This window comes from Catharus ustulatus, chromosome 26 (assembly GCF_009819885.2).
Source record: "Catharus ustulatus isolate bCatUst1 chromosome 26, bCatUst1.pri.v2, whole genome shotgun sequence".
NCBI classification, from domain to species: Eukaryota; Metazoa; Chordata; class Aves; order Passeriformes; family Turdidae; genus Catharus; species Catharus ustulatus.
In genome coordinates, this window is record NC_046246.1 from 4696328 (window position 1) to 4712953 (window position 16626).

General features: G+C 43.5%; 1 protein-coding gene across 8 annotated transcripts in view; it reads right to left on the reverse strand.

Annotated features, from left to right (window-relative positions):
* LOC117007448 (zinc finger MYM-type protein 4-like) overlaps positions 1-12917 on the reverse strand; it is a 42377-nt gene extending 29460 nt beyond the window's left edge. For 4 of the 8 annotated variants that reach the window (XM_033080648.2, XM_033080644.2, XM_033080646.2 and 1 more), the window contains exons 1-3: positions 12773-12917; positions 1330-1372; positions 417-944 (exon numbers count right to left, since the gene is read on the reverse strand). In XM_033080648.2, coding sequence (XP_032936539.1) covers positions 417-944; positions 1330-1372; positions 12773-12814 — 613 coding nt within the window. In that variant the 5' untranslated portion in view covers positions 12815-12917. Of the gene's footprint in view, positions 1-416; positions 945-1329; positions 1373-12772 lie in introns of those variants that run through there. The other 4 variants (XM_033080649.2, XM_033080650.2, XM_033080645.2 and 1 more) reach the window with 4 other exon arrangements.
* Positions 12918-16626: the final 3709 nt, after the last annotated feature.

The following is a 16626-nucleotide window of genomic DNA, read 5'->3' on the forward strand; positions in this document are numbered from 1 at the left end:
CAAAATATCTTTTCTGGCTATCAACTTCACCTAAACTTCATCACCTCACCTAAACTTCATCACCTTTTCTTTTAAGAAGTCCCCTGATCTATAAAAAACAGTGAGAAAAAACCAAAAGGAAGCTTGAATTGTCATCCAGCTTGGTTTAGGAAACCACAACAACAAAGGATATGTTGAGGCTCTGTAACAAGCTGTGGTGGATGAGACCACCCTGACTCTGTCAAGCCCTTTGCAAATCTTCCTCCTAACACAGAGTTCATTGGATTTCAGGGTTCTTCATAAAATGCTCCCTACACACAGCTCTGCCTGCTCTCTTCAACAAGGTGATGTTTTTACTAACTAGCCCTACTGCTGATTTCTCTCTAGTTCTCTCTTCCTCTTTGCTGGGCAGCCAGGTCTATGATGTCAACAGTTACCTGCTTTGTCAAGAAAACTGCTTTTCAATCTAGAATCCATAGCTTTAGGGGTTTTTTCCAAACGTTTTTCATTATCTTGAAAATGTCCTTCTCTATTTTTGTCCTTTGCTGAAAAAGTCTCTTTGCCATTATCTCGCGTTACGCTAAAATCTTTTCGGAGTGATTTAAATACAGGGCCCTGCTCAAAGGGGGAAGTGAGATCCTTCTGGATTGCATTCTGAACCTGAATTTCTTTTTCACTGTCCAGTTCATGATCTGGAACTCTCTTGCCCTCTTCCAGATGATCTTCATCATGAATTGCTGAAGAAAGAGTGTCTTTTGGAGTGAAATTCTGATCATCTTCGTTGTCACTCCCAACAACAGGTATGCCTGCAAGATCCCCAGAGTTCAGAAAATAATCATGATCATCACCCTGCAGTGAATTTTCAGGTCCTGCTCGATTCGCTACTCCGTAAGACAAGCTGTCGAGGACGGGCGTTAAGTTCTGGTCAGCATCCTCAGCCATCTCTGCATCCAGAATTTCACCACCTAGGGAGAAAAAAATCCCAGTGAACAGTCAGAAAATGGACTAACTTCATGTGGAACAAAGGTGAGTGTCCTAATCTGGCTGATGCTGCAATTCCTTGAATAAGGTCAGCCTTCTCAGGCCAACATTACTGTGGAAATATTGCTGACATAGAAATGGTTCAGTCCCCCTCACCACTCTGAAGCAGAACTGAGTAAAACTAACCAAAGAAAGAAAAAACATTAATTTCCATTCACCTCACTTGTAGCACTTGTAGAGAAGGCTATGCAGGAGGGAATGAGCAGGAAGGGCTGGGATGAGGGCAAGACAGTCTTGTTCAGCAGCAATGACACTTCCAAGAAAGGCTTTGTGAAACTATGACATTAGAGAATAAATAGAAATACTTACATTTTTCTGAAATATCAAATACCGCATCAGATTTATCTTCAAACTGTAAAAAAGGAAAGCACTGTGTCATTGTCTTGGTCAGCTGCCACGTACTTTGCTAAAAAGTATCTGCTGAAAACCAAGCAGAAGGATCCTCCTTCCTTCCTTGACCCAAGCAAATTTCTATGAATTAAGAGTGTTACATCACTGAGAAGCCACACTAACTCTAATGAGTTCAGAATACATAGAAAAGGCACACAAGGAAAATTTAGAAATAGTGTTGCTTCCCAGAGGAGAGGGAAGGGAATGTCAGTTTTTTACCTGGGATACCAGTACCAGGTCAAGGCCACAGATTCTGCCCTGATGCTCTATGAGCCTTCATTCCTTCTGAACATCATAAATGAAAACCAGGAGCATGGGCAGCTCCCAGGGCTGCACAGATCCAAGGGTTTCACCTCTCTGACAGGGAATGTCCCCTTTCCAGGAACAGGGAAATGGAATGCTGAACTTCCCAACACAGCAAGTCAATGTGAGTGTAAGCACAGAAGAACCAGATGCTGAGTGCTGCACAAACATCTGTCTGCATTAAATATTCTCTGACAGATGTTGAAGTTGTTGGCATGCTTGGATGATGCCTGGAGAAGGATAATTAAAGTTTCTTTCAGAATGTCCAACTCATTAGCAGCTTTCTTTTCTGTCCAACAGATAACAGCAATTCAAGCCCTCTCTTCTTTCTCTGTGTTGCCAGCTCTACACTTCTTTCCTGGTAGATCCTGCTCACACTGCAATTCTTAAGCCATCTTAGGGAAAGTAATGGGATTTGATAGCAAAGGGATGAGCCCTAATTTCATTTAACTCAAGTCATTTAGTTGATAAATCCGATGTTTCTCAGGACTGTGATGGGTGCTATCAGTTTGGTAGCAGCCAGCTCTAGGAAAGGATGACAACAGACTGTCCCAGAGGTTATTTGATGGCAAGAAGTCCCTTTCCAACACCACTTGTAGGTCTAGAAAGACAAGGTAGCTCCTTCAGCTTAACTGGACACACATGGAATAGTGAGGACCTGTCCAGCATGGTATCAAGTCACTTGGATACTGCACCAGAACTTTCCAGTTTCTCTGAGCAGACACTTGAGGCTAGAAAAGTGAAACACAGAACCAAAACAAACAAAAAAGGTTACAGTTCCACAGGGCTGATGCAAATCTCCTCCATGTAATTATATACAGGGAAAGAGTAAGGAAACACCTGTCAGGAAGGTTTGCAAGGCCTGAGCTCTGTTCCTGCTGTTGTGATCTCAGGAGTGTCTGGGAGATGGAAGTTTAATGTTGACCTAGAAGCCCATTCACAGCCAACTAAGTTTACACAGGTGTAAAACTAATCCCCATAAATACTGGATACATTAAGTGTTCACACAAGCTGCTGAGCACAGGGACAGCAGGGGTGGCCTGCTTTTAGAGAAGAACATGGAAAGGAACTTGTTACCATTTGATAATAATAACAGAGCATAACGTTTTGGGAGGCAAAAACAATAGCCCAGAGTCCTTGACTCTACTCTGACCTTTTTTGATGCTTTTTTGCTTCCTGTCAAGAATTCGCTATCCTCTCCAAAAATGTCACAACAGAATTTGATGGTGGAATGAAGAGAGTTTTCAGTTGATATGAAGCATGAGCTCATCCTTTTCCCAGAGTAGACTTGTATCAAAGTAGTTCCTAAATTCTTTTGGGACCCAGAGTAGCTGGAAAGTGTTCCAGGTCCTACACAACCCTGGTTGCCTTACACATCCAAGCCCTGGTAATTCTTCTCCTGGTAACAAATTCTTGGCCAACAGCTGACAACCCCAGGAATGTTGGCTTTAGCAAGGGATACATTTTGCAGTGTGGATCTCTCTAATTGTTTCATTCAAAGAAACACTAACTGACAAGTCAGCACAAGGGGCCACCTGCAAGAGCATGAGGGACTCCCATAAATATTATGGAGAAGCTGGAAAACATTTACAATCTACCTGGAGAGAATCCAAACACAAGGTCATCCCTGGGAAAAATAACAACCCTGTTTTGTTTCTTTACTCATTATTTTGTGAGGCTAAGAAAAGAAGAGATTAACTTGGATATCTTCTTCTTCCAAAAGATTTTCGAATACAGAGGAAGATTTGTGTCTGTGGTCAAAAGCTTTCCCTGGAAATATTTATAAACCAGGAACTCCAGCATCTGACAATACCAGCAGCCTTATCTAAGCCTCCATCTAGTTTCTGACTGTGAACAGCATCAGAACTCCCACATAGTGTAAATCCAAAGGGAGAAAACCAGGGAAAGTGCTTGGATGATTGTGTGTGTGTACACATATGTATCTACACACACATAAATATAGATACCCCAAACAAATTACTCATTTATAAATCTATAACTGGACTGCCACTGAAATTAGAGATTTTTTTTTTTCCTGCATTAATGTGGATTATTCTCTCAGTTATAAACTTCTAGTCCCTTCCTCAATGTCATTACAGTCTCGTTTAATGCCATCTCAGGAGGAAATTTTGTATATCACCAGTTACAAAAATGTATCACTTTAATCAATCATGTATGTTAGCTTCTAATTGGGATTAGGGTCTTGGATCACACAGAAATGTGAACAGCAATGCCCAATTTACTATTTCTCTATTATTCCATTACAGTTCTGCAAGACAATTCCCTCTCTTCAGTCCTCGTGCTTCCTCCTTTCATTAGCCAGCATCACCATTAATTCCCTTTATTTCTTCTGCTCAGATTTTTTTAAGATTTAGTGAGAAGTGAAGCAAAAGTACTCGAGGGGCAAACGTGGAACTGATGGCATTTCTCTGGGTCACTTTTGCCAGATCTAAGGAGAGAGGTACCTCAACACCCCACACTAAGTCCTTGGTAACTACAAAAGGAAATTTAGCAACAGAGAGTTTTCTGTTCAAATACTGAGGCTTCAACTGTTCAACTCAGTCCTCAATCACACTTGCAGTTGTAAAACAAAACTCAATAATACAATATTCTAAAACGCCTTCATTAAATCACCTTGACCAATATTTGCCAGAGAATAATAATTCTTAGAGTTTTTAATCATTTAACTCTGTAAGAGTTTAATACAGAACAGTTTGAGTTTGGTATTAGTGAAATTCAATGTTTTAAGCTATATTCTTCTTAGTGACTGCCTCATTAGCTAGCACTGCACACAAAGTAGTGCTCTGCCTACTCAGGCTGTAAAAAAACAAATAAATGAATGAATGAAATGAATCAAGAATACAGAAATGGTGACAAAACAATGAGGAATTTCTGAAAGCAATGTGACTTGCTTAAAATTAACTACTTTATAAATAAAGACAGCATTGCTTTTATTAAAAGAAAATAATTTCACCAGATATACTGTATTTTTATAGAAGTACATGAGACTCTAAGGAGCAGTGTGACAGCCTCAGCACTAACCTGCCTTTGCTGGGAGCAGGGGACAGAAGGACACAAATTTACACTTCAGTACAATGTGCTAATTTGAAATAACTAAAAAGCTGATCCATACCTTAACGGTGTTCAACATTGCCATGGCATCCATAAATCAAACAGTTCATAGATTATTTTTGTGCAATATAAAGAGAGAAACTGCCTGTGGCTAAAGTATTGCTTTGTATGCAAAATTCCATTAAAAATAAACAAGAGTGTAAGTACTTTACACACACAGACACGTTTTTCTAGTAAGCTTCTGAAGTCTGAGCCTAGATTTTAACATACCCATAAGCAAACTGTGGAAAGGAAGCAGATGTTAAGAGAACTGCAATTAAAACCAGTCAGAGATGATTCTCAGTTTGCCTGTAGTTTCCTATGACAGCATAACCTGCACTCCAGAATTCATTCAATTGACAAGACGCTGTTTGAAACACACACACACACAAAAAAAGAAAATAAGGAGGAATTGAAATGTCAATTGTTCTTCTTGAGGCAGGTGGGATGAGCTCAGGAAGCAGCCCCTGACCTTTCCCACATGACCCAGCCCTGGCAGGGATGCAGCCAGCCGTGTTGCACCTCCGCCAGCACAGATCTGCAGGGCACAACCAGAATCACACGGCGGCTCCTGCCGGAGCTGCTCCCCACCCAAACACGGCCAGCCCCACGCATTCCTACCTCCAGAGCACCTGGGGAGGGGAGACACAGGCTAACAAAGAGCCAGGCTGCTGCACACACCTGCCACAGGAAAAGAAAGGCTGCGGCAGGAAGAGAACCTGGCGGGGTCACAGCCATAGAGCCGAGCGCGGCTGGGCAGGCAGAGCCCCCCTGAGCCGGCAGAGCCCCCCCTGGCCGGCTCCAGGACCCCCACCTGGAGCCCTTCTGGGGACAGTGACATCCCCAGCTCACCAGGGTGCCTGGCTGAGCTTCCCTGAGCCACGCTGAACACTTGAAAAGATTGGTTTTAATTTCAACTGGAGATGGTGATGGGAATTTTTAAAGGTAAATCACAAACAAGCTCCAGTACATACAAAAAGGCAGGCATTTCCCAGCTGCTTGTGGCTCTCTATATTCTGTACAAGAAATACAGGTTTTGTTTGCATCTCACTTACACATCTTCAATTTTTAAGTGCGAGGAGAGAAGATTTAGGCACGTGCTGCTCCCCTTTCATTTCTGCATTTTAAGAATTCTGGATGATTCACCAGAAATCACAGGGAGCAGCTCAGCATGGAAGTTTATCCTCCCTTTCTGTCACCAAGCTTTTCTGATATTCCTGAGCTTTTGGAATATTCACAGGCCAATCCCAAATAAACCTTATAATTTCCATATCCACCCAGCACACACACACAACCTGCACACTGTAACCAACATATATGGGCGCAAAATTAATTTGTCAAACACACCGAAGTCAAAGAGAGCCTTATTTTTTTCAGGAATATTAGTGGGTTTAATCTATACCTACAAAAACCCTTCAAGCCCTTCTCCCATTCACCCAAAAAAAAATCATGGATTTGAGAAGGAAGCAGCTCCAAATGTGATGGTTTCACCTTGCAATCACAGAATCTCAGATTGTTTTGGGTTGGAAGGGACCTTAAAGCCCACCCTGTTCCACCCCCTGCCATGGGCAGGGACACCTCCCACTATCCCAGGTTGCTCCAAGCCCTGCCCAACTGTCTCAGCTTGCAATACAGGATGTGACCAAAAGTTTGTGTTCTATCACCAGCTGTTAAACCAGCTGGGGCAGTGATCCTGATCTCTGTGGGATATCTCCTGTTCATGGGCAGCTGTTAAACCAGCTGGGGCAGTGTTCTTTATCTTTTCACAGCCCATCCTCCCTCCAGGAGATCTCTCCTGTTCATGGCCACTGAGTCCCAGGGCATGGCTGATAAAATTCCATCATCCCATGGGGAGATGCTCCAGCCAGGGGAGGAGCCAAACATTTCCTACCCAGATAAAAACTGAGATTTGGAACATCAGAGCAGCCTTTCCCACTGGATCCAGAGGAAAACCAGACCCTTCCACATCATCCCTGGAGCTTGGGAGGAAACTGCACCTTGTACAGGAGCACTGCTCCAACTGAGCCACATCTGTCACTGCAGGAGGATGCAGCCACCATGGGATGGGACTGCTGCCAACACCCTGCCTGCCTGACGGCTGTCAGCTTGGATTCTGACTCTGGCAGGGCTTGGGTTTGTTCTTTGTAGTGCTGTATTTCTATTTTAATTTCCCTAGTAAAGAACTGTTATTCCTAATTTCCATATCTTCGCCTTAAGCCCCTTAAATTCAAAATTGTAATAATTTGGAGGGAGGGGGTTTACATTCTCCATTTCAAAGAGAGACTCCTGCCTTTCTTAGTAGACACCTGTCTTTCAAACCTGTGCCAGGGCTTCACTACCCTCAAAGGGAAGAATTTCTTCCTATTACTTGTTATTAAGAACAAACTTCCTCACAATGGTCTTCACAAATACACCAGATTTTGATGTGCTTTGGGCTTTGCAATTAAGAAACACACACAGACACAAACCACACAGCAAGTAAATAAACCAAAACATCCACAAGAAAGATTTGTTTCCAAACAAAGAACTTATTCCCTCAAAACCTCACCTCTGGCTCTGTGCTGAACTTCTCTGCTGCTGGTAAGACACAAACAACCACTAAGGCTGGGACTTTGGTTACACTAAGGCTCTAAATGAACTGAAATAAAAATAATTCCAGTTTCTCACAGCACAAGGCATGCAAACTAAATGGAAATTACAAGGATGTAAAAATCCCCAACACCAGAGCAGGGTCTGTGTCACAATACACATGTTTATGCTGTGATGCTCAACAGTTACTTACTCCAAATCAAGCCTTTCAGTACACTTACATATTTTAGCTTATTCCACAAGCAGACCAGCACTGTCCAGATGACAAATGTGTGCTGTTGGCCAAAGCTTTCAGCAGTATGGCTAGTGAGAAGATTATGCTCTGCAAACATGGAATCCCCTTCATTCCATTTAGCTCAGAAGCTGAACAGCTCATTAAGAGAGGGCCATCATGGTGTTGTTTAGGGAAAGTCAGTCCATGGAATACAACTAAGAAGCACCAAGGGTGACAATCCTGGGTGGAGCAGCAGCACTAGAACCTCAGGAAGATTTCTCATCGTCTCTTCCAAAAAGATGATTAACTATGTTAGTAATTAGTTGCTACTAGCCATGTTACTAAGAGGAGAAAAAATAAACCAAACCTACCGTAAATCAATTTTTAAAGAGAGTGAACTGTTTGAACCTGAAGTTCTCTGCTTGTCTGTCCTCAATTAAGAAACCACAAGGTAGTTTTGTGCACAAATGGGGAAAATTTACAACTGTAGCACTTTCTGCTTGACAAACACAGCAGGACCATCTCCTGCCCAGGCTGGTTTGTGCTCCCAGCCCCACACTGGTGACTGGGCTCAGCCCCACCAGCTACTGCAAGTCCTTTCCCCTCTCCTGGGAGCTCAGTGCCAACAGCAATTGATGGTGCAAATGGGAGAGCCTGGATGTACATCCAATTCTAGTTCAGTATTTCTATCCTCATAGAGACAAAATATCTGCTTCATTCTTTAAGGCACCTTCCTAACTCTGGCTTCCTTTTTGCCTTTAGCACGATTAAACACAATAAAATCCTGTTAACAGCCTGTGTTAACTGTACTTCATAAAGCTTTCTGAGCAAACAGCACCATTTAAAGATGAATTTCAATACAGATGAAATCTTTTCATGTACTTTCAACTCTTGCAAGAAAGATCAAGATTCACAGAAGTACACAAATAAGTTATTAAAAAAATAATAATAAAAAAGGAAGTACTCCAAAACGTCTCCTATGGGAATAACTCTGTATAGTTGTGCTAATTATGTTTCAAGTCCTTCTCACCTAAATTTAGACAACTAAACATTAGTTTATTAGGCTAATGCTTGAGGTTTCCTTTCTTTCCAAAGGAAATTAAGGAATTCTGGTAGCAGCAATTTATCATGCCCTGAGACTGTGGATCAGCTATCAAACGGGAAAAGGACCAAATGCAGAATTTAAATCTTGTCTTTGTCACCAAAACCTTGATGTATTGAACTTTAGTTATGAAACAATTGGTTATCATACATTTTTTACTGAAAATTCAAAGGCATTAGACACAACCTATTTTAAAACCATCTAATGAAGAGGCAACCCCTATAATACTTCAAGCTACTTCTAAAATTAAACAGATTTATCTAAAGCAGTAGGAAACATGGTAACCAAAATTAAATATATTACCATCATTCTTCAATCAGTATTTACAGCAAGGACAAATAGATCACAAATTTTTTGGTTCAATACCAGTTTGGTAAAGCAAGTTACAGTCTCTTAAACTTTTTATTTCCCTTGGAATTTCTGAGGAGCACTTCCAGAGGAAAAGAGAATAGCACTAGAGGCAGAACACAGGCTAAGAGGATGGACACTGTGAGAAGCTCTAGTTCTGCTGCCATGTCCTCACTGAACTATTCTCTGCTGCAGAAACCCTCTTTTGAAGAGTTTAGAGGATCCCAGAGAACAAGTGTTACGAGTAACTTTACCACATTCATGAATGGATGATGGAAATCATCAGAACTGAGGCAGCCATTGACACAAAACCTGCAAGTTCATGACAGAAAATCTCCTACAAGACTGACTTAGGAAAGACATTCTGCAAGGAATGATGGGGCACAAGAGTCATTGATTGTAGAATCACAGCAAGGTTTGGGTTGGAAGGGACCTTAAAGATCATCCAATTCCAACTCCTAATGAGAAAAGAGTTGAGATAACCACTTCAAAAACATTGTGAGTGATTTCAGAATTAAATTCCACAATCCTGAAGATGCAAAAGGCCTTGAGTTGGGCACGAAGAGCTGACTTGACTTTCTGTATTTTACACAATGTGAGAAGTCTTAACCTAAATGCCTGGGACCCATTATGCTCATTTTTGGAAAGAGAATTTAAAGATTATGACATTAAAACATCCTTTGAGAGGTGAACAAGCCATGGCAGAGAACCATTTTTGTCATCTTTGTACCATTCTGGAATAATTCGGCAACAAAACTTTATAAATGAGAAGATCTTCAATTTTTAATTACTGTCATACAAAATTAAAAATCTTTTGCAAACACCTGTCTTATTGATGTGGACACCCAAGTGTTCATCTGTTCACACCACATTAATTTCCAACAGCCCAAGTATCAAATTTCAGTACAGGCCAAACTGCCTTGTCTAGTCCAAGGGGTTATAGACAACTGTTGTAAATAAATTAACATTCCAGTCAAAACAATTAACTGTTCACAACAATGATATTATACACAGATTCAAGTTGAATTTCCATAAATATTTTTACAAACTACACAAAGAACATACTAGCAGATATCTTTCAAGTTAATATTGATCTTATGCAGCAAATGTTTTACTTAGCATAGACAACGTTTAATTTAAGGCAGAAATTAACCTGCTCTAAAACAATTTACAATAAAAACTTACTAAAATCTATTAAAATCAAATTAGATAAACTTCTGTCAGTCTTAGACTGGCAAAAACTTTATTCTTTAGTTTGTTGCTCGTTCATGGATTGAGTTAAAAGATGGTGACTGCTTATCCATGGGATTTGCAACACGCTATGTGCTTCTGGAATAATTGTAGAGATTCTAATACTGAAAAGAACAATTCTGAAAACACCACCAACTGTTAAGCTCCTGTCTGAAGAAATCATTAAATTACTCCTTATTTTCTCCACACAAAGGAAAATAATTTTTATAAGAAATGCTTGTTATGCCTTAGGCACAAGACTTGGAAGAATCCAAAATCGTGACCTCCTGTAGAATGGGAACTGGGCCACGATGGGGAAGAGAACTGGGATATGCAGGTCTTCCATGACCTCATTAATTATTAGGAGATCTCTGTGTGCTGGATTTGCTGTTTGCTAATCTCACTCCTCACAGGCTCCATCAGCCTTTGGAGCAGCCCAGGATTCACTTCTCCCCAAGAACATCCTGGCATAAAACCTATGGGACGGTGCCTCAAGCAAGTTGTGTTTCCTCTCTCCTGACTTACTTGCCCAGGGCAACACCACTTGCCTGGATCACTCCTGAATTTTACTGAAGTCCTCTGCTTCAGCAGGAGCAGAGAACCTTGTCACTGCCAACAGCAAGGGAAGCTTTCCATAACCTACAGGGACATGTGGAGCAACAACTGATAGAGATGTCCAGACTTGGTGCCCAGGGAATAATCAGCCAACGGAGAGAGAAATAACTTTTCCCAAGACCAATGAAGATGATACTGACCTGATGATATTTGTAATTCCTCAGTAGAAAACTGACAAGTTGGGAAGAAAAAAGGCAACATTCTCTTTTTCTGCAGGTGACACCACTTAACTCTACAGATAAATGGAGCATGTCAAGACAATGAGCGTGAAGTAACAAGAGACACCAGGATGGACTGCATGACCTCTGAGCAGCCTGCTCCAACACTTGACTGTCCTCAGTGTGAAAGTGTTTCCTTATGTCCACTAACATTTCAATCACTGGCAATGAAGTTTAATTCAGGATTTCTCAAATTACTATCCTACATGTAGCCATTTCCCTTCACACTTCTTGTAGCTAGCCAATATTTGATTTCCCCAAAGACCTGCATGTTTATGAACTGTCTACGAGCAATTCCACAGAATTGCTGGAGCCTATAAAGTGTTTGAAAGACACAGGTCTAAGAAATTCACAGATGATGTTCATTCCCCAATAGCAGAGTAGTCAGACATCTACACAACTCACCCAGTGAGACCCTGGGAGGCCATGTTCTCTTTGGTAACAATTAGTTTCAATGTTCATCAACAATTAGTTTCACTGTTATCACAAGTTTCAAGTGCCCTGATACAAATTCAGCAGTTAAACTTCTCTCCCAAGCACCAACGGAAAACTTGAGCCTCAGCTCTCGCCTTTCCCAAGGCTGGAGAATGGGAATACTTTTTCATCTTTGGGAAAAGGGACAGCTCAGTCTTGTAGTGGGCTATGGACTCCTCCACACAAGCACAAACATGATTTAAACCTCATTCCTGACACAAACCTTTCAACCAAATGCTACATGTGTGCAAGAAAGAGGACTGGACTCATGGCAAGATTATTTTCAGCACTGCTTAAAATATTCACCCATGGTTCTTTCACAGCTACAAAGTGTTGGCCACAAAGATCCTTCCACTGGTTTAGAGATGAAGCAATTCTTCAAGTGAAGTTGGACTTGATCACCTCAGAGGTGTTTTCCAACGTTAATGATTCTGTGATGCCAAATAGATGGGAATGGACAGTGTGCTTACAGACCAAGGGGTGACAATGATGTCCCAAGCTGTGACAACAAAGGAGCAAGAGCTGGGATGTTCATGGCTAAAGGTACTGGCACAAGGGTTCCAGCCAAGTCCTGGCAGGGGCATGGCTAATGGAATTCACACAAGGGTTCCAGCCAAGTCCTGGGATGGCCATGGCTAACAGAAGTCACAGAAGGGTTCCAGCCAAGTCCTGGGATGGCCATGGCTAATGGAATTCACACAAGGGTTCCAGCCAAGTCCTGGGATGGCCATGGCTAACAGAAGTCACACAAGGGTTCCAGCCAGGTCCTGGGATGGCCATGGCTAATGGAAATCACTCAACGATTACAGCCTGAGCACCCAAGAACTGCCATCTTAACTCACTCTGGCCTGACATGGACAACTGAAATCAAGAGGAGCAGCAAGGACATCGTGCTTCACACAAGGAGACGGACGGTGACGACAGCTCCTGGTTAGCTGCAAGTTTATTATTTAAGTGATGCCAAGCGGCTCGTGGCGATGATGCTCAGACACTGCCCTGGGGCAGGGGAAGCTGAAGGGCCCCGAGGCCGGAGGGGCAGCGCTGCCGGTCTGGGGCCGGGCAGCTCGTGCGGGCTCGGTGCCCCCGGGACCCCCGGCGGGGCCGCGCCTCGCCCGCCGCATCCCGCCCCCGCCCGCGCCCCCCGCGCCCCCCACTCACCCTGCCGCGGGGGCCGGGCCCCTCCTCCTTGGCCTCCGCCATGTTGCGCCCCCCCTCAGCTGTCCCAGCCCGGGGCGAGGGGCCGGGGGTCACTCCCTCTCAGCCTCCCCCGCGCTCCGGGGAGTGGCGGCTCCGGGGGGCTCCGCGGCGCGGCGGGCGGGGCTGAGGGGGGGCCCGGCGGCTCCCCGAGAGCGGCGGGGGGGGCTCGGACCCGCCAGGCCGCGGCCGCTGCTCCCGGAGCTGCCCCGACCAGCCCAGCGCGCGGCCGCTCCGCGCATGCGCCCCGCGCTTGCGCGCGCTCGCGCAGGCGCGGCGGGAGCCCGGCGGGGTCGGGGGTGCCCCCGGGGCGGGGGGGACGCGCCGGGATCCCGCGGCGGGAGCGGCCCGGAGGCTCCGCCGCCCTCACGGGGCTCCCAGCGGCGGCACGGGGGCGGGGAGCTCGCGGTGTGGCTGCTGCGCTGGCGCGGTGGCGGCAGGTGGTCGGTGGTCTCCTGGCTCCTCAGGCGCCGCCGGGGTGAGGGCCCGGCCAGGCCACAGCGCCGCCCTCATGGCCTCTCGCCCTCCTGGTGCCCGCCTCACCTGTTCTGCTGCTTACACCTCTGCTCCGTCATTCGTAAATTAATTCATTTTGAATTAATTAAGTAACTTTTTTTACTGAATTTGACTTTTGTTGGTACTGTCGCAAAATGTGGAATATGTAGAAATTTTCTTAATGATGTTCTGTGATGTTTGATGAGTGTGTGCTTTCAAGCCTTGGCAACAAGAAGGGAGGTTTAATCCGTGAAACAATTAGCAGCTCACAAGCTCTAAGTGGTGCCCAGGTTTTGAGAAACAAGTTATTGTTGGAAGCGTTGCCTTGTTAAGGTTTAGGCCTGGACATGCTTCATGGTCTCAGACCAGAGGGAGTTTAACAAAGCCTGGGGAAAAGGATGTGCCAATGCTGCTGGATGCAGGAGATGCACAACTGATGGGCCACAAAGATACGTGGCAGGACTGCCAAGCTGAGCAATGAACTAATAAACCCAACCTGGCAATTGTGAAAGGTAATTCTGGCAGGGGGAAATCACAACCACCGACTCATGGACCACTGACCCAAGAAACCACCAACCCAGAGGAAGAGAAACACTGAGCGTGGCACTAATTAGTGTGAGAAGCAAGAGAATCCTTAACCAGTAGAAGATAGAACACTAATTAAAAGAGAACTGTGTAATATGTAGCCAAGGAACACTGATGGTTTGTTAAGAAAACCTTTGAAACCACGTGTGAGATACAGATTATTGAGGTTTTTTTGTTGTGAGCAGTATCAGACATTGCTAGCACCCAGAAGTTGATAAGGACATTGTGTTCCCATCTCTTTAACAATTAAATAATCTATCTGCTAATTAAAACTTGGTCTTAAAGGAAATCTCCGCTTGCCAGTTTATCTGATTTGCACAATTATAGGCTGGTGCTGAATTGCAGCTGCATTTCAGTGGTGACTGAAGTGATCCTTATATAAACACTGTCCTTCAGCTGGCCTGAAATGCTGGATACAGAATATTGGAATTCATTTAGGAAATCCTATCAGGTCTTTCTTAGAAATCATAGCACTCCAAGGACAGAGAGATAATTAATGTGATAATTTAATAATTAATGCTTTTCATTTATGCAATAATCCTCATCCTCAAGTCTAAATGAAAATAATCCTTATCCTGAAGTCTAAAATAATTCTAGTCGATGAGTTGTTTTGTGAAATTTCTCAAAGAATTTGGGTTTTTTTAATGGCAAAAATGCTATATGTGAACTGTGAGCCTGACATTTTATAGTAATTTTAAAAGGTAATTTTATCTTTAGATAGCTACAAATGAAAATAATTAATAATTTAATCTTTTTTTTATTTGGACAAAATACAGTAACAATAAAAATGTAATATGGATTTATATTTAATTTTTTAAGAGTTAGAAATTTCAATTAATCTCAATATAGGGCTGCACTTGTCAGAGTTCCCCAGGTGCTGTGCACAAAATTCACTGTGAACATACAGGTGTTCCAGGAGCATGTGGAGCAGCTAAAAATGCAGATTTCTCAGTGGGATTTTCTAGGAAAACAGAAAAGAGATAAATAAATTTGCTACATAATGAATATAATGAAGAATAAATATTTATTAACTTAATGAAAGTGTAAGAAATTCAAGTATGAAGAAAACCTTTAAAAGTTTAGAGTTTGGTTTAGAAATTAAGATATTTGGGAAAATAAACTCGCTTTTTCTTTTTGCCCTCTGGTTTCTGAGGCTTTGCAGAGGCTGCCTTCTTGTTTTCAGGCTGAAGTTTAGAAATTGTGGGTGTTTTTGTGTTGACTAAACCTCTGTTCTCATGTCATCCCAGTGCCAAATGCTCAGCCACTCAGGGTAACCTCAAATACCACAAGAACTCCAGTGGCATGACAAAACTACTGTCACTTCTTTTACATTGTGGATTTCCATTGTATGGTATAAAATGAACTTGTTTAAGGATTTTAATGGAAACACACATCCTTGTGTCATTGTGTGATTCTCCTAAGTAAATCAGGGAGTGATGGAAGTATCTGAACTTTCAACATCCAACAGAAAATTCTTTCAGAGCACTGTATGAAATATTCTGTGAGAAATAGATCCTGTCACTACCACAGATCATAAATCAGCCACGTGCTGTTGAAATCTCTGCCTGCTGCAGGTTTGCTGAGGCTGCTGATACAATGGACAGACAAGAGGGTGACAGTGAGAGCCAGATTTAGAGCCAGATTGACCTGGTGTGGTCTGAGACATCCAACACCTCTGCAGGGTGTTGGAACCAGAGCAGGACATTCTTCAGCTTGTTCAGACACTTTGACTCTTGGGTGTTGTTGGCTGAGCTTTGGGAAGTCTTGATTGTGGCCTTCCAGTGAACAGGGAAGATGCAGAGAGACTGTTCCCAAGGGCTTGGAGTGACAGGCCGAGGGGAAATGACTGCCCACTGCCAGAGGGCAGGGTTAGATGGGATATTTGGAAGGAATTGTTCCCTGTGAAGGAACAGGGGCTCTGTGTGTTCGCAGGAGCCCAGAGCAGCTGTGGCTGCCCCATCCCTGGAAGTGTCCAAGGCCAGGTTGGATGGGGCTTGGAGCAGCCTGGGATAGTGGAAGTGTCCCTGCCCATGGCAGGGTTTGGAACAAGATGATCTTTAAGGTCCCTTCCAACCCAAACCATTCCATGATTCTGTGATTCTACATGAACTGTCTGTGTACTAATGTGGCTAAAAAAGACACTGCAGAATATGTACATAATGTGGTGATGACTCTGGCAGAACAGACCAAGATAAATGCCTGGATAAGACAGGGAAAAGATAAGATTGTTCCACACTATTGTTTTTGAATTGCTTTTTAATTCACCCCTGGAGTGTCTGTATTCCAATCTGCTGCACAATCCTGCATGAGACTATTCCTGTTTAAACCAGTGACATTTAAAAAGGAACCACAAAACCCCCTCCACATGCAGGCTGCAGTTCAGTGAACTGGATGAATGATCTTTGCACATCCCCACGGGCACGCACAGCTGAATATAGATCACCCAGAAAACCTGCCAGCTGTACAGAGTGGGGCTGGCCACTCCTGCAAACCTGCCAGGCTTTGGGCTGGGCACTCCTGCCTCTGCTCCAACGTGGGGTCTCTGCAGGGAATTCCAGCTGCAGGTGGAACAGCCCTGCTGTGTGTTTTGGGCCAAACACAAATAATTAACAACAAATAATGTTGTTTCCTTTCCACTGAGCATCCAAACAGGACAGCTTCGGGAGATGGACAGAGGAAAATATGGCTGATGCAAATGTTGTACCTACAATCATTAAATTGTTAATGTTGGGAAAGAC